The sequence below is a fragment of the Rhagoletis pomonella genome, unplaced genomic scaffold (genome assembly GCF_013731165.1).
Source record: "Rhagoletis pomonella isolate Grant_MI unplaced genomic scaffold, Rhpom_1.0 Rhpom_scaffold_00004, whole genome shotgun sequence".
Taxonomy (NCBI): domain Eukaryota; kingdom Metazoa; phylum Arthropoda; class Insecta; order Diptera; family Tephritidae; genus Rhagoletis; species Rhagoletis pomonella.
In genome coordinates, this window is record NW_023458558.1 from 8,265,816 (window position 1) to 8,289,127 (window position 23,312).

The 23,312-nt window shown below is 34.5% G+C and overlaps 1 protein-coding gene across 2 annotated transcripts in view; it reads right to left on the bottom strand.

Moving 5' to 3' along the window:
* Window positions 1-4,667, bottom strand: part of LOC118736923 (protein Skeletor, isoforms B/C) — an 85,614-nt gene extending 80,947 nt beyond the window's left edge. For both annotated transcript variants that reach the window (XM_036467068.1, XM_036467067.1), the window contains exon 1: window positions 2,482-4,667. In XM_036467068.1, coding sequence (XP_036322961.1) covers window positions 2,482-2,704 — 223 coding nt within the window. In that variant the 5' untranslated portion in view covers window positions 2,705-4,667. The remainder of the gene's footprint in view (window positions 1-2,481) is intronic.
* Window positions 4,668-23,312: the final 18,645 nt, after the last annotated feature.

Below are 23,312 nucleotides of genomic sequence, written 5' to 3' on the forward strand. Positions count from 1 at the left end.
AAATTTAAAGACCATACACCCTAATTTTATACGTTTAGCCACACTGTTCACAAATCTGAAAAGTCGCCTTAATTGGACAATTTTTATGCGATTGCAATAAATGAGGTATCAGTTTATTTGAAAATAGATTTAATTTTAGATAGTACTCAATATTTTGAAATTGTAGAAATTATGGATGGACAAAATTTTAAAAATTAAGAGAAAATATTTTTTTTTTTTTTTATTTACGCGATATAAAATCCCCACGAGCCTAGTTCGACAATAGATTATTATATACCATTTTAAAGGCCTCTTCTGAGATTATATTCGATCTTTGAAATCGAATGAAAAATAGTCATTCAAAAACACATAATTCTACAGATTTTTACGAAATTTTAAATGCAAAGATTTTTTCAGTCGGCGATTACAAACCTTAAATCAGTTTTAAAAAATTCAAAATGGCGGATGGATATTTAAAAAATTTCAATATTTAAGGAATTTGATTTCTAAAGTTTCTTTAAGTCGCTAATGATAAAACAAATCAGTTTGTAAAAAATATGAAATGGCGAATGAATTTAATAAAAACATCAGATTTTTACGGAATTTTATATACAAAGATTTTTTGAGTCGCTGATTACAAACCTAAAATCAGTTTTCCAAAATTCAAAATGGCGGATGGATTTTTAGAAATTTCTACTTTTAATGCAATTTGATTTCTAAAGTTTATTTGAGTCGCTAATTATAAAACTGAAATAAGTTTTTAAAAATATAAAAACGCGAATGGATTTAAAAAAAAAATGTCAGATTTTTACGAAATTTTATACACAAAGATTTTTTAAGTCGCTCATTACAAAACTAAAATCAGTTTTCAAAAATTCAAAATGGCGGATGGTAATTTGGATGGAAATTTCCAATTTTTATTAAATTTGATGTTTAAAGATTCTTCGAGTCGCTGATTATAAAACTGAAATCAGTTTTTAAAAATATAAAATGGCGAATGGGTTTTTTACGAAATTTTATATACGATATATATACGATTATTGACGATATTTTATATAAATGGCGGATGGATTTTTAGATAATGTCAATTTTTATGAAATTTTTTGTCTAAATTTCTCAAAATTTTTTATACTCAAGCGCACTTGTGCACAAAGGTATTATTATATATATACATATATTATGTCAGCTGGAGTTTTAGAAAATTGGTCAGATTTTTTCGAAACTTTATTTCTAAATGTTCTTTGAGTCGTGGATTATAAAACTGAAAACAATTTTCAAAAGTTCCAAATGGTGCATCTAAGTTGCCGGATGCAGTGGTGGATAGTTACAAAACTAAATTCAAAATTGGAAAATTTAAAATGTGTGACTAACTTTTAGTTTAAGTTTATACACATATATAAAGACTACGCCTATACATAAACGAAAAAGAGAACAGTCTTAAAAATTTTTACCATTCTTTTGATACAATTTTAAACTAATATGAGTCCGAATTGCGTTTAAATTTAGCAATTTTTAATTAACGGTGCCAGATTACATAAAAATCTGAAAATTTTAAAAAAATCCAGCCGCCATATTATATCCGCTTATTTGAATTTTGAAAACTGGTTTCATTTTTGTAATCAGCGACACAAAGAACCTTTGGATATAAAATTTCATAAAAATGTCAAAATCTTTTTCAAATCAATCCGCAATTTTGAATTTTTAAAACCTAATTCGACAATATTCTACATATTGATCGATTCAGCATAGGCGTTTTAAGGTTTGTTTTTCCCCATAGAAACCGCAAGTGACTTGATCTTTTTTCTTTCTACTTTCCGAAAGTGCTTAATTTTTTCATGGTTGCAAAAAAATTTAGATTTTTTCGGACGCTGGTATCTAAGGTTTATTTCCGCCTTATCGATTTTTTTTATCGTTTCGGTTTTCAATAGCACTCGACGTGAATTGATACAAGTGGCGCCCATTTTAAATATGTAACGTTTCAAAGTTTCATATTCAACCTCATTGCGAGAGTCGTGTCGAATGCAAAACGATTTTCGAGAGTCCAATCGTATCGAAAATTTCATGTCATTGACAGAAAAACTTGGCAGCACTGCATAGTTTTCGACTATTTTTTCATTTAGTTATTTCAGTACGACAGTAGACAATGCCAATGTGGTCGAGTCGTACAATTTAGCCTAATTTACGACCTACGCAATGAGGCTGATTATGAGGAATAAGGGATTTTTCTTTGCTTTTTCTTACAATTAAAGATAGAAAGATAAAAGATAGAAAAGGCAAAAAAGGCAAAATCAAATGTGTATTTGTGGAATCAGGGAAAGCTAAATCGTGGACATTCTTTATCGAATATACACTCGTATCTCTTTAGCAGAAAAAAGGCAATTTCCGTAAAATCCATTCTCTGCTTATGACACATAGATGAGTATTTGCTTTGATAAATAAAATTACTTTAATTACAAAAAAAGATTCTACTCTAATTGGCATAACAATTCAATATCAACTCACCATTCTGTACGATGCAGCTAAGTAGAACGACGATGCCGATGAGAGTGCAAACGGTTGACCTGTGCAGCACTCTATACGCGGCGACTGTGTATTCTGCAGAGCGGCGGCGACTACGATCTTTACCCAGCGCAGACATCGTTCTCGTTGCTGTTGCTGCTGCTTTATCCATTCCCTGACGGAGCGATTTCAACGCGCCAACGTTCGTTAAATACGCGCCCGACATTTTGTTTTAGTGGGCGTGACGAATCGCGTTATGTGTATATATACGCGATAAGCAAGCGAAACGCGTCGTAAACCGAAAGTAATTACCGCAATTGGTAACGCGGAGCAATTGCACGCTTGAAGGTGCTTGGTGTGAGCGGAGGAGTTGTAGGGAGGGGGTGGCGCAGTGCTGGGTGTAGCGATTTTGGTAGATATAAAAATTTTATTATTAAATTTTATAACTGTGATTTATAACTGTGACTGCTGCGAATTGATTTTCAATATTTTATGCTGCTGCTGCTGCGTTTTACTCTTCTTCTACCGACTGCCGTCTACTAGCAATGGCGCTGATGGGGCAATTTTGTATTCATTGATTTGTTGCCACTAGTCGTTATTATTGCTTTCGTTGTTGTTGTTGTTGTTGTATTGTAGTAATAGTAAACGTTTGTTTGCCTTGCAACGCACACATGAACGTATTGGGAAAACTTACACACGCACACACAGAAACCTACAGGTATATACACGCGCGCGCACGCTCGCGCCTACAAACGCCAATATATGTACATATGTACCTACGAAGCTCACCAACACGAACAAACGTAAATAGGCGAGAAATCGTTTATTTTGATGGTCTTTCTGTTGCGACCGTATTGGTGTGTACGGCCAGCGTCCTTTTTCTTAAAAGCGCCCCCAACTATGCTGCGTTTTTCGAGCGTGTGTGTATACAGCAATACGTTTAAGGATGTATGTGTGTATTTTTGTTGCTGTTACGGTGAATATTGTTGCTACTTTATAAATATGTATGTACACACATATATTTATATATATGCATAGTTAATAGTCGGTGCAATTTTTTAGTCGCCACTGTTGAGTTTCACTTGAAGCGGCAGCCTTTCAAATTTCATATTTGCCACCCACTCTGCGCTTTGTAGTTGTTGTTGTTGTTGCTGCTGTGGCTGTGTTTGCCGCCACTGCAGCTGGAGCTCTTGCAGCACTATTCGGGCCGTAGAACTTTTCAAAATGGCGTGTATGCAGAAATTGTATAATCCTTGAACGAAATCTGGTGCTTCAGTTGTTGGTATGCTGCTTTTAATAACTTTGTAATTTTTAAAGTTATGTATTTACATATATAATTTAATGATTTTGTTTTTTTTTTTAATCTTCTTCTTCTTCGCAATTGCAAAATTATTGTCGCCGTTGCTTGTAAAGTTTATAGGTAATTGATTTATTTATTTTTTCTTAAAATAAAGGTCTTACACAAACATGTGTATATATGTACATATGTATATAAGTGGGCATTTATGGATGTATTTATTGTCGTCGAGTTCCACTTAATTTAAATTTTTTAATTTTCCAATTTTTTTTTTATGTATGTATCTACTTTTTTAGACTTTTTAGGTGCCACTTTTTACTTTTTAAATCTAATTTTTATTCTTCAATTCCTTTTTCTTTTGAATACAGTTCCGCACTTCTAGCTTCAAGGATTTCAAGGATTTTGCTGCTCGCCGCTTCGTAAACGAAAAATTTGCAACTAAAACATAAAAAAATGTGTTGGCCAAGCGTAGATATTCACTCCATTTTGATGCTTTCAATTGATTTTTTCACAAATTATTTTCAACAACTCGCTCGGCGGCTCGGAAGTTTATTTTTTCAGTTTATCCTTTTTGTTGAGAATCGCTGCATTTTCAGCCACACTAACATATAAGAAATTGAAAAAATAAAATCATTTCAACTTTTTAATTAGCAGGTAGTTAATTTTTTCTCAAATATTTATTTTCTGCAGCAATTTCGCACACTCTCTATACACACGCACATGCACACAGTGACATGTGGAAAAGGCAACACAATTTTATATACATACATATGTATGTATGTACATAATTTTTTTTTTTTTTTTTTAATTAGCCAAACGTCTTTTGCCACGCTATGTATTCGCCGCGATATTCAGTACGCTCGTCAGGGAATTCGGTCTCGAACTAAATTTTGTAATTCCAACACAGCACAGAAATTGTCGTTGGAGCCAGTGTTGCTGCTTCAGCTGCTGCTGCTGCATGTCGTTAACATCTCGCGACACAGTCGCACCACAAATTCACCAAAAGCGCCAGTTTACAGCGCTGCTGTGGAGCTCGGCTGCTTTGGCGCTTTTTGCGCTGCCCACCAGGGCAAGTGTGGTGAATTCAACGCTGTGCTCCAACCGAAAAAAAGCTCCAGCTTTGTATATGCCCTTCCAGAGCAAAATTAAACAAACGAAAAACGGAGTAAATGAGTGAAACAAAAAATTCGTTGGCTCCAAAACAAAAAGGAAACATTTAATGCTGAACTGGAGCACAGCAAAAAAATAAATAAACTTAATCGTGCAACCTGCTAATGCTGTTGGCGTGGTCGTTGTTGTTTTTTTTTTGTACCATTTCTGGCTATTATACTTGCGGTTATTATTTTTGTTGCCACAAAAAAAATTACACAACAAAAAAGCATAGAGCGACATATCACAAATGAACAGTAGCCGCAACAGAAATTAAGTCAGAAATACATATCACATAAAGACCACATACTTATGCATATGTAGATATGCCTGTATTCATGGCGATTGCTGCTCGGTGGCCGTAAGAACATAAATTAATACCCACCGGTGCCCAGGTGCCTGCCCACTTGCCTTCCTCACAACGCACTTATGTACCTGCCTTCACGCGTTTGTATGTACATTAGGGATGTTAATTTTTTCGATTTTTGCGATCCCGGGATTTTCGGGATATCGTTCATACAATCTCGGGATTAAGATATTCATTATTTTCCAACAACTTAATATGAAATAAATTGCATCAATATAGTTTGAGAAGCTGTCCTTCCACACAATAAATAGTAAATAAATGAGTTTGAAACTTTACTTTTATTACTTTACTTTATTATTTAAGTTTACAAATATTTGATTAGTAACAAAACAAAAAACAGTATTTAAATTTATACGCATTTAAGAATACTTTAGTGTGTACATATCTGATAAAGTAACTTAAGGTATGTCGAAAAATGTTCGATGCAATGTCGCTGAAAGAAGTTCATAATACTAGTGACAGAAATAAAAGAACCGCCTTATTTCAACCAGTTTAGTCTATATTTCTTTTCTTTATTTAAAATTTAAATGTTTTTATAAAAGTCTACCTCATCTGCATCTAAATGTGCATTTCAAAATTTGTACAAAAATTATAAAAATGCAAAAAATATTTGCCAAAATTTTAAACTTTTTACTCAGCATATTCAGAAAAATTTGAGGTGCATAGTTTTATAGCCCATTAAATTAAAGTAGAATAAAATGCAAGTTTCATGCATTTACAAAATACCGTTGAATTTTGGAAATTTTTTAAACGATGCTGGGCTTTTTTTTTCCATATAAACAAATTGTCGAACATACTTTGTATGGAAGAAAATGCGTGACACCGCCAGCAAAAAATAATAAAAAATCAATGTTACTTTTAGTCACTTGAAACTTGCATTTTATCCTCCTGTTATTTAATGGGCTATACTTATAAAATTGCGTACCTAAAATTTGTCTAAAAATTCTGAGTAAAAAGATTGAAACAGCCCTGCAAGAACAGTAACTATCATTTGACAAATCATTTGAGTGGCAAGACTGATAGAGATTTCTGTCAATGGCTACCTACAAGTTTCTATCAAATTCTAAAGGGCAGTGTGAGAAATCTGATGTAAACATTTGTGTACATGTGATCTTCCGTCTTCCTCCAACTTATGGCCTTATTTAATGGTGTCTTTTTAACCAACGCAAAATTTGCAAATGTGTTAGTAAGATAAATGAGAATGTGTTAGTTTCCTTCACACAATTGTTGTAGGGACCCTACAAGAATTGTGTGATGGAAACTAACACATTCTCATTTACTTTACTAACACATATACAAATTTTGCGTTGGTTAAAAAGAGACAACTAAATAATGCCATAAGTCGGAGGAAGACGGAACACAAATGTTTACATCAGATTTTTCACACTGCCCTTTAGAGTTTGATAGAAACTTGTAGGTAACCAGTGACAGAAATCTCTATCAGTCTTGCCACTCAAATGATTTGTCAAATGATAGTCCCTGTTCTTGCAGGGGAGTTAACAAAAAATTTCTAAACACACCAAGCAATCAATATACTCACGACTCTATGGGACAAATATAGTAAAACTGGGTTTTTAGTTTTAGAATTTTTTATTAAAACTTTACACTTTCAAAGATATGATAAATTCTAATAAATTCTAAAAAAAGCAGTGTAATGTTGAATAAAAATGGGTACCAAATGAAAGAGAAAATTCCGTAAGATTTAAAAAAATTAAAATTGTTTGGGTTTACAATTTTATTTTTTATGCTAATATAGTCCTTATTCGATGACTTTGTCGAGTTTATATTTGTCCTTAACATATAATTATTTTCATAATATATATTGCAAAATTTCAAGGATATTCAAGGATACAATTTTTAAGGACATCTTCAATACCTTATGCACCAAAAAATTTAATCTGTTTTTTCTCTACAGAATTTTCTCTTTAATTTGATAACCATACTGTTTTCCTAAGTACATCGCGCTAAATTTTTAAACCATTTTCTGAGTTACTCATTTTATTCAATTTTCCAAGTCCTTTTAAAAAATCCTGACGTCAGAGAGAAGTCTAAAAACGCGATTGTACTGCATAGATTTGGGCCATGGCTTCGCGAATGTATTGATTATTTTGTGTGTAAAATTGCCTGTGCTCGGTGTTATGTGTACGTAGCTAGACATATATAAAAAAATATTAAATATTAAATAAACAAAAGAAATATAGCGAAAACTGGTCAACATAAGGCATTCTATTATTGCCAACATTGCAAATTACAAATACCGAAAATCCCGGTATTCTTGGCAAATAATCCCGGGATTTTCGGGACTTAAAAAAGTCCGAGAACCCGGGTCTAACATCGCTAATGTACATACATGCACATGTGTACACATGAATGTATGAGCTTTAAATTAATTTTCTTTTCAAGCTTTATTATGATTCATTTTTTCCTCATTTACACTTCTAATGTTTGGCTTAACTCTTTTTTTTTATTATTTATTTATGTGTGTTGCTAAAAAGTTGCCCGTTTTATATTCGTACTAGTTATAAAAAAAATCTTTTTTAAACAGTTTTTCTCTGTTGTGCGTTGATATAGTATATGCACACACATACATACATATATTTATTATGTATGCATGCTTGTCTAACCACCGCAATTTTAACCAGAAACCACCAAAAAGGTAAATACATCGACAATGACAGCACCGTTGCCACAAAATATAAACGAAACTCCAAAAGTTTTATCTTCATACATATGTACATACATACAAAAGCTAAAGTTAGTGTTAAATAGTTCTTGCTTGTCTTTTTTGTGATGTTTTTCTTTTTTTTTATCAGTTGAAGTCGAGACCAAAAACATTCGTTTGAGAAGTTCTGCCAGTTTCTCACACCAAATGATGGCCCTTTCGAGCTTGGTTTTTATATTATCTTCATAGGCAACCCTTCCTTCTTCGTTTTCCAACGATGAGGGGTTGATAAAATTTAATATATTGGCGAGGCTAATATCAGACACGCATACATACATATCTAAATGTTTTTATTGGAAAACGAAAAAATATAAAGTACCAAGACGAGCACGCTCTTGTTGTTGTTGTTGTTGTTGTAGCGGCTACAACAACCCCACCCGGATCGGTTGGTATCTCAGTCGTTGTCGTCAAGTTCCACTAACGGCAACCCTAGGAAGCGTGCAGCTTCTGTGGGGTTTGTCCACAGGGACAAGGCCGTTAGGGTTGTCGGGTTTTCCGGGCATGCGAAGAGATGTTTCGAGTCATGTGGGGTCTCTCCGCATGCCGGACACTCATTCGGCACATCCTCATTCAACCTACTCAAGTAGGAGTTCAACCTGCTGCAGTAGCCGGAGCGAAGTTGTGCGAGTGTTGTGCGTGTCTCTCGAGGCAGATGAAGCTCCGTCTCGTCAATGTCCGGGGGTGGTGTGCCTAGAACGGCATTCACAGGTCTAGAGTCTACATAACTCGAGACTGAGTCCCTGTGAATGCCGTTCAGGGCCTGTCTGTAAGCTGTCGGGTCCAGAGGTTGCTTAATGAACCTCTGGACTTCGTCCGTTAGTTCATATAGATGCCTCCTGACGTGCCTAGGCGAGGGCTCCTCTGCAAGCAGCTGTCTGCTTGGGTGGCCACTTCTGTGGCTCCCGATCAGGAACTGCTTGCAGAGCATTATATTATGCTCCTTTACAGGTAGCATTTGCGCCTCGCCGTGCAGGTGGTGTTCAGGCGACACCAAGAGGCATCCCGTCGCTGTCCTGTGTGCGGTGTTTTGTACAGTCTGTAGCTTCGTCTTTTGGTCCGGTTTCGACCGGAAATGGGTTATACTGACCGGAAAACAATTTTTTCGACACTGATGCGGATTCTGCGCATAAAAATATATACCTCTTGTCTGAAACTTTTTTCCGGTTTGGACCGGAAGTGAGTCAAACTGAGCGGAAGTAAATTTTTTTAAATTACTCTTGTATGTTTTTACTACAGATTTGGATTCTGTGGACAAAAATACACACCTTTGTTTGGATATTTTTTTCTCGGAAGTGCCTTTACCGTGGCGTTAACGCAAACATCTCCGAACTCGATTAACAAGTTTTACTTCATAGACCATGTGCTGTCCGGAGGCGGTCCCTCCATTTGTGTTACAGCGTTAAGGAGCGCACTACAAATTGAAGGTTAGGAAAATCGGCGCTTGAGATTCGACCCTAGACTATGTTAAATGTGAAGTCCTCTTAAATTCTTAACCTCACAAATTCAGTTGACTATTATTTGCTAAACAAAAGTTTCTTTTTTTTAAATATGGGCGGCAAAATGCTCCAAACGCGCTCATTTGCACTTCATGGAAGGGCATGACTACTCTAGAGCTAACTAAACAGCATCCTCATGTCTGGGAATGCTCTGATGACCAGGCATAGACTTTATTGTAAAGTATGCATAATGGCCACCCGCTGTTATCTTGCATGAATTTTTTGTTTGATGTGGCTCTTTGGCCGGCAAACTGTCAAACGGCTAAAAAAAGAAAACACAAAAACAGAATATTTCCACTTTTGGTTCAAGTTGCCGTTTGGAGTAACCATTTATGATTTCTTACGGTAAGTTAAATTAACTTAAGTCTAGAATAACTGGACTTTAAGTTAAGTTTCTAAGTGCAAAGAGAGCCGTGAGAGAATCATGCAGGATTTGAGGCAATGTGGCCTGAAACAACGCTAAGAATAAATCATTTTGTTCATAAAGGGCATTCAGTCTTTCACGCTGTACTATCGATAGAACATTAAATTCACTTCTAAGAAAGGCTAAAAAACTCATAATTTTTTTAATTCATCTAATTTAATTTAGCCGCACCTAGTTTTGGCCAGAAAAACATGAATTTAAACCTGTGATTCCCAATGTGGACGCCCAGGGATCTACGGGAGACTCGACGGGGGTCTACGTTGGCGTAAATAAAAGTAGGAGTTCACAAGTTGTAGGTAGGGGTACATTAACATTTATCTGGTTTCGAAAGTAAAGAAGAAAAATGTTGGCTTGGCTTTACCTATAAATGTAGGCAGGTCCACGGACGTCAAATAAAGCAATCAATTTTGATTTCCCCTTTTGTTTGATAAAAAGCGCTCTTCAACTCCATTTTTTTGCTTCAATATTTACCCCATGCTCACATAACACTAAAAATGTGATTCCTCATCAAAAAGAGCGTTATTAATATAACAGAAGCTAATAAAGGCTATGTGCAAGTTGATCTAAATTTTAGTACCTAAACTAATATTCCACTGGATATTTATTTCCAACACTGCTGTGCGAGTATTTGCGCACATTTGGCTGAGGTTTAGAAATAAAAAATGCTAATACTTTGTATTTTGACGTTTTGGAATGCACCCAATGTTTAACTGGGAGGTAGTCATAACCAGACATTGAACAACCGGCACTTAGATTACCAATACATATTTCATCCAAAATTCAGAAAAAATACTTTCATACAGATTATGAGAATATCTATGCATAGAATGCATGTACAATGCACGCGCACATCCATACATACATATTTATGCATGTATGTATGTATGTATGTATGGGGAATTTGCAGTGTCAAAACCAAAATTTCAACGCACCAAAGAAAAGCAGCAGAAAGAAAACTAATCGCAGGATCGAAAACGAGCCTTCAAGCTAAACGGGAAATTAGAGCCCTGGAAGTTCACCACAGCGATACAAAAAAAGCAGCACAAGGAAAATACATTTTTTTTTTTCATAACAAATATTTTACTTTTTCGATTTCTTCGCGTTCACATCTCAATGCATCCGGCATTCTTCGGCATTCGAGATTTACTACGTCTATGTATGAATCGAGGGCTATAGAAGGCGCGTAAAAAGCTTTCCTGCCATACAGGGTGTCCAAGGCGCAACACAGCTCACACTCAGTAAAGTCGCCAACACCATCTCCACCACCACCATCAGCTCCAACAACAGCCAACCGTAATGAGCAGTGCAGCTATAAAAGTGAACGAATGGAGGGGAACGCCAGTTGGGAATATGGAATGGCGGCGCTAAGCGCATGCCCCGGAGTGCCAATGGACGCCAGCAATGGAGCTGCGTGGTAAATATTTACTTATTTATGGAGCAATAAAATGTACATAACAGACATGCAAGTACCTACATACATACATACATACATACGCCTGTGTTATATGGCATTCTGCGCAGATGTAAGGAGAGTTGGCTGCATGTGTGTATGTATGTGCGTGATTTTATATACAATTTCCAAATATGTGCTACATAAATGCCATTGAAGTGGGCGGACTTTCTTGCCATCAGCAACTCCATTGCGGACAACGCTTGCCGGCAAGGCGCATTCAAATAGCAGTCGTTGCCTTGAAAGGATGTGCGCGGAAGTTGCTTGCTGTGCCCCGGGCTGTGGCAGAAGCTCAGCTACCCGTGCTTGCTTGGTGGTTGCTCTGCTTGTCATTTGTTGCGAAACTTAATACATACATACATTGACTCTATAGCATGGCAAAACCTGCTAAAATATTGTTCGGAGGGATAAATTGTCAAAATTGGTAAATAAAATAACAAAGTTTCTTCATTGTGGAATTAAATTTTATTGTTTATTATTAATAATTAGGGGATTCTCTTAAACGCGAAAATTGGAAAACTTGGAGAACCTCGAAACTTTTCGAGGCTGTTTTTGCGAATGCACCTGTTTGCAGCCACACAAAAAATGGCGAAAATCGAAGACTTGACAGTTCAGTCAGATTTTCTTTTGCATAATACATCGGATCAGCTGAAGTAGAAAAAAAGGAAAACAATCAAAATCACACGAAAAAGTGAAAAATGTAAATTATAGTTGTGTCTAGGTTACGCCAGGTTAAGATATCTCACAAAATTGTGTTTCATGAGGATTTTTCTTGCTCTGACTTACTCTACTTTTTGTCTCATGAGCTTGCGCTAAGTGGCACTAGAACAACTTAGAGCACGATTCTCTGCTTAGCGCAATCAACTGTTTTGAGAATTTCTGCCTGAAAAGTGTTTCATGAAATTTCTGATCTGAGTTGCTCTAACTTGCTCTCTTGTTTTTTGACAGCTGGTCACACATTAAACACAACTTATATCAACTTATTGAGCAAAATGCAACATTGAAACTTACAAACGAACTTTCAAGGCTATTTTCGCAACTATTTTGCCTCCACAGTTTTCGAGGCTGGCAAAGTTTCGAGGTTTTCTCGAAACATTTTTCGCGTTTAAGGGAATCTCCTAAATGTTTAATTCTCTTCGTCTTTTCAGTTGACAAAGGATTTCATCAGCGCAGTGATGGAACTTCAATAGAGTTGCCACGGTATGACAAAACTTATTTTTGTAATACAACTGTTTAGGTGATGTATTTCCAAAAGTGACTTCAGCGCCAGTTTTTATATTGAGTTTTCTCTAGAGCAGTGTCTCCAAGCTAGTAAAAATTTTAGTGCTGTCAAAGGAACAAACTTGCTTTTGAAATGTAGACAAGAACGAGCGAATTTTTAAATATTTATGAAGTAATGCAAAATGTAAGTATTTGTGAATACTTTGGAAATATAAAATACTAAATGGCAAAAACTCGCGCCAAATATTTTCATTTGTTAAAAACACAAGTAAGTTTTAGCAAAAAAAAACCGACTTCAACTCTCATATAAAATAAATATATATATATATCTCATAATCCACTGATCGGATCTTAACCAGATTAGTATGGTACCACCTCTGAGACAATACCTTTGCGATGCAAAAAGAATTATCGAAATCGGTTGACGTGGTCCAAAGTTATGCGGTAACATACATAAAAAAAAATAAAAATAAAAAAAAAAATAAATATTCCGACGAACTGATAACCTCCTCCTTTTTTGGAAGTCGGTTAACAAAAACTAAAGTGCAATTCATGAAATGTCTCAAAGTGGCAAATTTTGGCGAAATGGCAACGTCGCGCACAAAATTTTATGAACGGCCTATCGCAACTCCGGATTGCAAATGTCAAATTGTTTCAAAATATGTATTTAAAAGAAGAAAGTTTTTACAATTACATTTCGAAGAAGCCTTAACTGATTGATATACTTTTTCTTGAAGTATTCGCGAATAATAAAATAAGTTAATAGTAAAAACAAAAATATTTTTAAAGCAAGCTTTCTAAATATGAACGAAATCGAACCATAAATACTGGTTTACCAAATATATCGACTCGATCTCTTGCTGGATTTTCGACGAACAAACCTACTGACAGAACTGTCAACTGAAGTTTGAGTATATTGCGTGGTTTTGTATGAAGAACGCCAGGTAGGCAACGGCTGAGTTGCCGTGTCGGAAGAAATAACTCTACCTTCTTTTAACTCTACCTATTTTTTACGTGCCTAAGCAATTTTGGCCGAGTTCAAAAAAGCAGGAAGCATAACAGACGTTTCGTTTCTCTGAGTACTGACGCCAAATGACGGAAATGCCAAGTGAAGCCAAGTCCTTCTCCACTTGGTCTTTCCATACGCAGTGGGGCCTTCCCTCTTCCTTTTCGGGTTCTGCCTTGAACACTTTCAGAACTGGAGCATTGGTGGCCATTCAAACGACACGGCCAAGCCAGCGGGACCGCTGTATTTTTATTCGCTGCACTACGTCCATGTCGTAAATCTCATCCAGCTCATCGTTTCATTGTCTAAGAGAAATCCCTATTTTTTATTGCCTAACTCGGCATTAAAACCTTTATTAGTCCCTACATTCGGATTTTCCTTGGCGAGGCTCCCATGAACAGTGGGTATTCCATACTTTGGCTGTTGTGTCCTCTTATTAGAAATTCAACATTTCTGTAGTGAGTATCTACTCAGCACATCACTACATGCGGCAATAGCGGCACAACACCTATGCAATTAGGGAATAGGAGCTGATTCGAAGCAAATGAAAATGAGCTATTTTGTTTTTATCAACGGTTTCAATGGGGCATTCCCTTAAGTTATGCGCATTTTTAGGTGAATGTTGTAGCTGAAAGAATGGAGAAACGCCCATTCTGATCCGTTCAGTGGTTCAATAGAGCTGCAAAACAGTCGATGTCAGCATGTATCATGATCAGTTTGTGGCACACACTGCATGTTGGTGGTCTAGAAGGAAGTGAGCAGGATGGTCACATTTTTGCAGTCAACAGGTATGTAATTATCGCAATCAAAATGCATTGTTCGGCAATGGTTTAAACATTTGTATTCCTTATTTAAGCATAAGAAAAAGGAACACCAGTGTGCGAGTTGGCGGAGGAATAAGAGCCTATAAGTAAGCAGGAATGTGGTAGGTCCGACTTGTAAAACCGTTTTCAGTGCGTGCAAGGTGGCGCCGCACAGTGTTGCGTCCCCATATAAGCTGTGGACAAAAATAGTAAACTTATTCCGATTTATGTCCTACTTTCAATTAGGAAAGAATAAATATGAAATTTCGTAAGGATACACGTGTGGCCACGCCCACTACCCTTGTAGGCGAGAATGAAAAGTGATCCGATTTTTATGAAATTTGGTTTGTACATTTCTTTACCCAAAAAAAAACATAAATCTGATGTATGGGCAAGATTGGCATGCTTTAAAATTATTTCATCTTCTATATATTCTTAACTTTCTTTTTCTATTTCTAATTCTATAAATTGATTAATATCACTTTCACGTTTCTTCTTTTGTATTCAACAAAAACCAGTTTGTTCTTTTGGGTACAATATTTTCGTAGAGCGGAAATTAAAGGTTCTGACGTAAGTAATAAGTAGCCTGCTTCCCTAGAATTCGTTCGGGTATTTTCTAACCTAGACTCTCAAACTCTTTGCGCCTAGATTCCGGTGCATATTCAGAAAAGAACCCCCTCGGAATGCTAAAAGTTGTATGTTTCTTTTAATAGTTCTGAGAATGACTGTGTATTTATTTTCCATTATCCTATCCACTGCAAAACCCATTCCTCTCCTAAATTCTTGTTGAATTCGTTCCTTATTTGTTTAAAAAGTTGTTGAGTTTTCCTCTTCCACATTCGTTTTGTAGTTTGCACTTTGAAGACTCCAGAGTATAAGTAACGGCTAGTATTTTTCAAAGATATTTTAGACTTGGCCATGTCTAGGTCCCTACTGTTTATTGCCAACAATTTTTTTTTTTAATCCAACATCGACTTTTTTCTATTTTGTCCAGCTCGCGACACTGTGCGCCGCTAATATTGATTGTGCGCTCATTCGAATTATTGCCACTAATATCAGAGAACATTTAAGATTGATTATTTGAGGGAAAAAATAAAACTCAAGTATTAATTATTAAATGTATTAAATCTTTATTGGTTTAAACTCGAAAAATAAAAAATTATTTACAATAAACGTATGGCGATTATAACTTGCTGATTTTTTGGTTAAATTTTTTAAAATTATGATTATTTTTTGGTTCCTGTTTATAACTATAAACTGCACATTTTTATATTATTAAAAAATTAAATTAAATAGAATATAAAAAATCAAGTAAAATAAATATTATCAAGTAAAAATAAAATAAAATTAACCAAAATAAAATATAATAAACTAAAATTAAATTAAATTAAAATAAATAATACAGTTTAATGAAGTTAACTAATAAAATAAAATAATTAAGTTAAATAAAATAATTTAATAAAATAAAATAATTAAATTAAATTAACTAGTAAAATAAAATAGTTCAAAATAAATAAAAAATAGAATATTAAATTAAATTAAAAAATAGTAATAAAATAAAATATAATCAAGTAAAATAAAATAAAATAAAATATAACAGAGATATGTATGTATATCCAAACTTGGTGCAATAAAAAAAAACTTTCAACGACACCCCCCTGCCTCTACCTGGCTACGCCCATGCATATAACTTTATGAGGGATGAGCTCAAATTTGCCCTCCCCCACAAAAACCCCATCTTGCGTTGGCGGTCAATTAGATTAAAAAAATTGTAAGCGAAATTTCCATGCAGGAGAGAATTTGTCAAATAATATTCGATAAATAAATCGGATCTTTGCTACATTGAAAGTCAAGATCTCATCACTGGTTTCGTTGACAGCGGCGGTGGCAAGAGCGCGATGAAGATAGGAGACAAACATTGCTGTTTTACTGGGCCTGAATGTTATAGCGATCGTTTGTGATCAAGGTCCTGTTAACGGCCGACTATTCAAGGATATGAATGTGTCAGAAGCAAGACCATTTATTTTATTAAATGAAAAAAAAATCTGCCTCTACGACCACTGTCATTTAAGCAAGTCAGTACGTAACGACTTATTGAAGCACGACTTGAAAACCGTTGACGGAATTGGTAGCTTCAAGGTCATCAGGAAACTGTATTCCATCGAGAAAGATAACACTAGTTTTAAAATATGCCAAAAACTGATTTCGTCGTATATATACCCGAACTCTTTTGAAAAAATGAGCAATTCCGGGTAACACAGGTGTTCAGCAATGCAGTAGCTGTTGGCATTGAAATGGCCAGTTCGCAAGGCCTATTGCGTTCCTATCCGTAAACGTTGAATTGTGTTAAGCCTGCACAAAAATTCATAAAGCGAATGAATGGCTTGTTCAATGATTTGGACTGCAAATTTCTAAAAAATAAAAAATCCACATAAATGTCCAATTTGGCGAGCATTAGACACCAAAGTGGAAATGCTTAGGGACCACGTGGATTTTTTGTCAAGCGTACAACTGCCTAACCAGAAAAAAAGTTCTTAATATTTTTTTTTTATAGAGAATTTTGTGTATGTGTGTATGTGTGATTTTTTTTTTCAAATTTTTTCCTCGCCCCGTTCTCGAGATATTTGGAAAACTATTAAATCCATTTGTTTTTGTTTTAGTGCTGTAAAGTTTTTAAAAATGTATTAATTAAGCTCAAATTTCATATTTATTTATTATTTATGTTTGTCCATCTACCCTAAAAATTGGAAACAAATCAAACACTTGAAATGTGAACCGCGTCCATTTTGGTATGGAACGCCCCATATATAGTAATAAACCTTTTTGGGTACTCCTCGGGGGTAAAATCTGACCAGGGTTGACAATGAGCATGAAGGAGCATGCATTTTTCTGATTCAGAGTTACATACAAAATCACAACAGTACTACCAGAGAATGTTAATTTAATTTGATTTGATGTTTGTAGATATTTGTTTAGTGAGTAGAAGTGATTAATTATTTAAGATTATGCACATTTGCATATATTGCACTAAATTTTTTACATAATTTTTTGAAATAATCATATTTTTTACATTTCAAAGTCTTTTTAAAAAACATCCTGACGTCAGAGAGAAAAACTAAGTACGCAGTTTTACTATAATTTACTCATATTTTCACGAATATATTAATTTTTTTTTGTGTTTAAAATTTACTGTCGCACGGTGTAATAATACATCTGTATGTATGTACATAATTCATATAAATAAAGTTCCAATTAAATTTTTTCTATGTTTCGCTGAAATTTCCACATGCATACATAATTTTATTTCATACATTTTACTTTGTTGCACAAAAATGTTTCTAATTACATATCAATATTTTCATTGAAAATATTAGTTTACATTTATTTATTCAAAATTATTCGAATTTCTGCTCTTCATTTTCTCTATGATTTGAAAGAAGAATGAAATGTATACGACAAATGATCTTTTTTAGGGATTTGCTTAAATGCATATGCAAACATACTTAAAAACGTATAGAGTGAAAAGTTGCTAAGTCCACTTTTTATTAAAACTCATATTTTGATTCAGAAGGCTAGAGAAATTAAAAATGTATTGTTTCGAAAAGGATACTGATATTTTATTTATTCTCGTTTAAATTCAATGAAAGGAAAATTTGCTAAGTCTAAAAAAAGCACCGAAAATCCGATAAGGCGAAAATAGAACGAAATCTTTTAATAAAGATCGAATTCCTCTGATTCATATGAAGCCAATGAAATGAAATGTTGTATTCAAAGTTTTGCGAAATGCTTGAAGAAAATGGCTATAAGAATTTTTTTTGTTTCCTCGCCTGTAACATTTTTAAAATAGGACTTAGCGACTTTTCACTCTAAGCTAGCGATATATGTTTTAATAAACAACAAAAAAAAATTAAATAAATAAAAAAATACCACCTTTCCACAACTGGTTTTTGAATCAGCGCAAAAAACTGGAAAAAGTCATCTACATCTTTGCAGTACGCACCACAGTGCTCACGAACTAGCGGCGTAAATTTGCAAATATTTATCACCAACGGCAGCTAATTTTTGCTGGCGTTCTCATTAAATTAACATTCTCTGCTAATTGTTATCTGTTAACTTTCCGCCTGCTCTTTCCATTAAAATTCTCTGTTATAAATTTTCTGCCAACGGCGCCATCTGTGAACATTTTAGTACAGCCAACCACCACAAATAGTTTCAATTCCTTTATAACATTTTCTTCCAACAGCGCTGAATGTGGAAGCTATTTGCCACCAAAACAAGAAAATTCGCTGGAACAATGGAAAACTTCCACAACAGTGTTGCCTGAAAGTGCCAAATGTATACTTTGAAAAGCTGATAAGAAACGGATGCAAGCGCATTTGTATCCAATCTGAGCACTTGCCTCCACAAGTTCAATTATTTAAACGCGGCATTCGTGCCCGAGTGATTACTCGTTTCGAATCGAATGAAACAAACTGGCAGTTGTCTTCTCCACAAAACAATTTAAACGGGCGAAGCGCACTCGCTATCGAATGCTGTGATCTCAAAATGAAATTTCGATTAGAGTTAAGTTCGATATCGAATGCTGCAATTCGGTTCCTGATGTGAATAAAATCTGTAGATGGATGTGTAGTATATATTAAACTTTGCAAGCTGTAATGACTAACAGCTGATATCCCTTGCTAAGGGAACCGATTTTGTCAAGAGGGAGCGAGAAAACTAATTTCTAAGCAAACTTTTAATTATTGAATCATGATTTGAAAGGCCACTAAAAATTCTCCCCATATAAGTCTTCCATTTCAATCATGAAAAAAAAATGTAATAGCGTACAAAAGTTTTCCCCTTTCGGCTGTTTTAGTTCTGGCAACACTCATAAAGGGATTCACTATTATTTTTGCATTACACTTTGATTCTTCTTCCATTCCACGTCGCTTCGTTGCGTGCGAGTTGGTGTGATTTTCGTCGTGTTATGTGAAAAAAGCAGAAAATAGCTTAAATTTTACAAATTTTATTTGTAAAATCGACCCAAAAGTAAGAAAACTTGTGCGGGAATCAAAATATGGTTATGGTGCTTGCAAAAGTGTTGTGAAAATTGGCGAAGTAGTACTGCGAGTGAAAATTTTCTGTGTAGCTATGCAATACGAGGAGGAGCACCGCCTGGTGCATAGCTAAATAGTTAAAGAGGAAGATGGTGGAAATGGGGCGCGGGCACTAATCTTAACGAGTATGGGCTGCTCTAAAGCCGATGCGACAGCCGGAGCTAAGTTTCGCTATGGAAATATTTCTTTCAACATGTTTGTTTTGTTTTAAATATCAAATTTGAAAAGAAAAATTCATTTTCCTTTTTTTGGAAAAAGTTTACATCAAAAATCACAAATTTTGCATTTTCTTGCCGTTTCTTCCTTCTTCCGCTTTGTTTCGTTTAGTTCAGTTTAGCATTTTGGTTTTTACTGTTCTCGGTTACCTATATTCTCGTTCGTATTCCGTGTTTTTTTCTGCATATATAGTGGATGTTGTGTTTTGAGTTTTCGTTTCGCGCCGTCGCCGGTTTCTGCCAATTGGACTTAATTTTTTTCGTAGATTGACGCCTTGATTACTTTCGCTTTGTTGTGTTTATTTGGTTTTTTTTTTTTACAGCGTTTGTGTGTACTCATTTTATTAACGGAAGGGTTCTACCTGGAATTCTGGGAAGATTTCGAGAAATTCGTTCAAGTGGACATACGTACATATGTATGTATGTACATCTGTATAAGAATTTTGTGTGTTCTTTGTTTTTTGCAGTTCAAAAGAAACCAAAACAGAATAGAAAAACAAAAAGGAATAGAAAAATCGTGCCGTGAATTTTGCGAAATTGTCGCAAAGGCGACAAGCAAATTTGTCGTCTAAACAAATTCGTCGGGAAAAAAAAAACATTTTTTAACATAAAAAAACAAAAAAAAAATAAACTAATTTTTTACAACAAAATATGTACTTGTAAAACTAAAAGAAAGAAAAATTAGAAGAATAAAACTGGCAAAATAAATTTGCATTATTCTCAAGTTATAAACAGCAACCTTTAAATGAGAAAGGTGGGTATACATAGATAATTTAAAACTATGCAAATTCTGGAAAACATCAACTAGTTGCATTACGTTTGACTTTGAGTGAACAGAAGTTTAATTACAACGGATGCGACAAAAGTAAAAAGCGTGGATTGTCAGTCCCGTACACGATTTTATTAACGCCTCAATCTTACAATACTTGCGCTGTCCGGGAGAAATTGTTTTAAAAATTTGGCTCCCATATTCGTCAACTTAAACAAGAAAGACGCACCAACAAAGGAAGCGGTAAGTTTGAATCCATTCCACAAAATACAACTTTTAAATATACATAAATAACGAGTACATGATCCAATTGAATGTGAGTCTGCGTTTATTCTGCCTACCATCCAATCGGTCTAACCCAGATTTCCCAAAACTTGTCCTTAATGCACACGAATCTGTTCAGTCATTCATAAATTTCTATTAGGTACTCGGAACAAAAACCCTTGTATGTCGCTTAGTTCCTCATCATTTACCTACTGCCTACGTGCTCACACCGAACTATTGTCATGCTTTGTGTAAATGTATCAGCCTTTTGTTGTAAAGGGCGTAAGTATTCCTGCGAATACATACCTCTATCCACCTACTTACATTAATAGTATGTTTGTATGTAAATATATTTGTACACACTCCGATATTGCTATCAACAAAACAGTCATTCCTTTGACTCCAGTTATCCGCAGGACGTTTATTGGTTTGCGTGCTATTGAAATTGCTATTGATTTTGTCCATTTTCACATGATTTCGTCGCATTTTTGTTTTCCTGTTTACCAAAGTGACTTTATTTTGATTTATAAATTTGCCAAAAAGGGCTATGTATATTTTCTCAAATACTTTTCGGTCTTTGAATTGTTAATAGAAGATAATTTGTGCATATGTACATACATACTACATTCATACGTGCATATGTATTTAGTACACATCGATAATAATAATACCGAAATTGCATGTCTGTTTTATCTAAATTGTATCTTTTTTTATATTAGCATTTGTTCAAATATGCACCTATGTAATTCTTTTTATTTTATTAAATATTAGGCGCGTTTGTACATTAGGCTTACAACCTTTTCCTTAAATTAAATCTGTGTTCATATAGAATAGTAGCCTATGTCGAAAGGCTGGCTTTAGTATAATGCGGCAATCGCAGCATACGATTGCTTATGACTCACTGGCGCCGAGCCGTTGAAGAACTTTTGGCGAGCTGTGGATAATCCTCTTTGTTTAAATTAAGTGAAAGTTTCAAGTGGCTACAAATTACCGTTGATTTTTGGCAATATTTTAGTTTACTTTGTCACGCATGTAGGGGACGCTAAAATGACAAATAAACGCCGAGACACATAACTTAATTTTGGGTCGTAGATTACGCATTTGTATACCGTTTTTTGTAGATCAAGTCAATCTCCCGAGATATATGTGTGTATTCAGTTTGAGTATGCATTGCGAATGAAAAAAATTCAAACTTGAACATAGAAAATGTTACTCATACGCCATGTACGAGTACGGTCGTGGAGGTAGAACCGCTGAGAGGAATTTTTCAAATCCTTAACGTTTGCAAGCAATTTAATTTTGAAATTTTACACACATTCTCATTTTCCATCTCAAACAACAACAACTTTGAACAATTCCTTTTTTTACTCTCAATTTTATATAATTTTAAAATGTTGGCAAACTTAAAAAAAATCATGGCCGTCGAATTAAGAGAACGGTTTTACCTTACTATGTTTTTGTCATGCGGTCAGGTACGATTATACAACAAACACCATATAAATTCAAATTTCAAACTTTGTACAAGAATTATAAAAATTTTCACCCAAATTTCAAATTTTTTAATCAGTATCTCCTGAGAAATTTTGGTATGCAGTTTTGTAGCCTATTTAATTCTAGTATAATAAAGTGTAAGTTTCAAGTCGCCCCTTGGCGACAGCTTCTCCTTAAAATACAATCGGGCTTCGGAGACGGCGTAGAACTGTAGGTCCTCCTCTTTGTGTGACAACATCAAGGCGCACGCCACAAATCGGTGAAGAAGCTCGATCAAACACTTAACATATTGTGTAAGCGCGGATCTTTAATTTTTAATATTGTGTACAATAATATCAAAAATTCCTTTTTTTATTGGAAAAATGTTTCAAAATACTGTACTGCAAAAAATGTTTTTAATTTTAAAGGGGGATACTTGTAAACGGCATTTTTTTGCAGTACATATCTAATATACAGTCTTTTGTCAGAAAAAAGATACAAGCATTACGTATGCGTACTTAATACTATTTCCTGCTCCTATTTCATAAAAAATTATTGTATATTTTCAAACACATTTAAAACTTTTTATTTATCCATCGTAAATAGCATGAAATTTTGGCAAAGTAACAGGCTTTAATACAAATGAAAAATAAATTACAAAATAATTGTTTTTTCCTTGTTACATTTTAATTTTATTTTTCATAAAAAATTAAGACATCTCGCCAAAATTGCTTAATCTGGAAAAATGGTATACAGATCCATAATCTACGGCCCAATATTAAGTTAACGTGTTTCGGCGTTTTTTTGTGTCTTATCAAAAAATGAGATTTTCCCTACAGTATTATTTATGCTCGACAAGTTTTTATGTGGAAGAAAACGCGTAGCACCGTCAAAAAAAAAAAACCAAGTCATTGCGATTTTTCAGCAGCTTCAGGTTATTATACTTGAATTTTATAGCCTATAAAAATTCTAAATAAAAAGTTTGAATTTTTGGTGAAAAGTTGTCCAATTTTTATAATTTTTCCTCAACGTTTGAAATTTTGATTGATTAATTGGTTTATGTTAGATAATGAACAATACCTTTA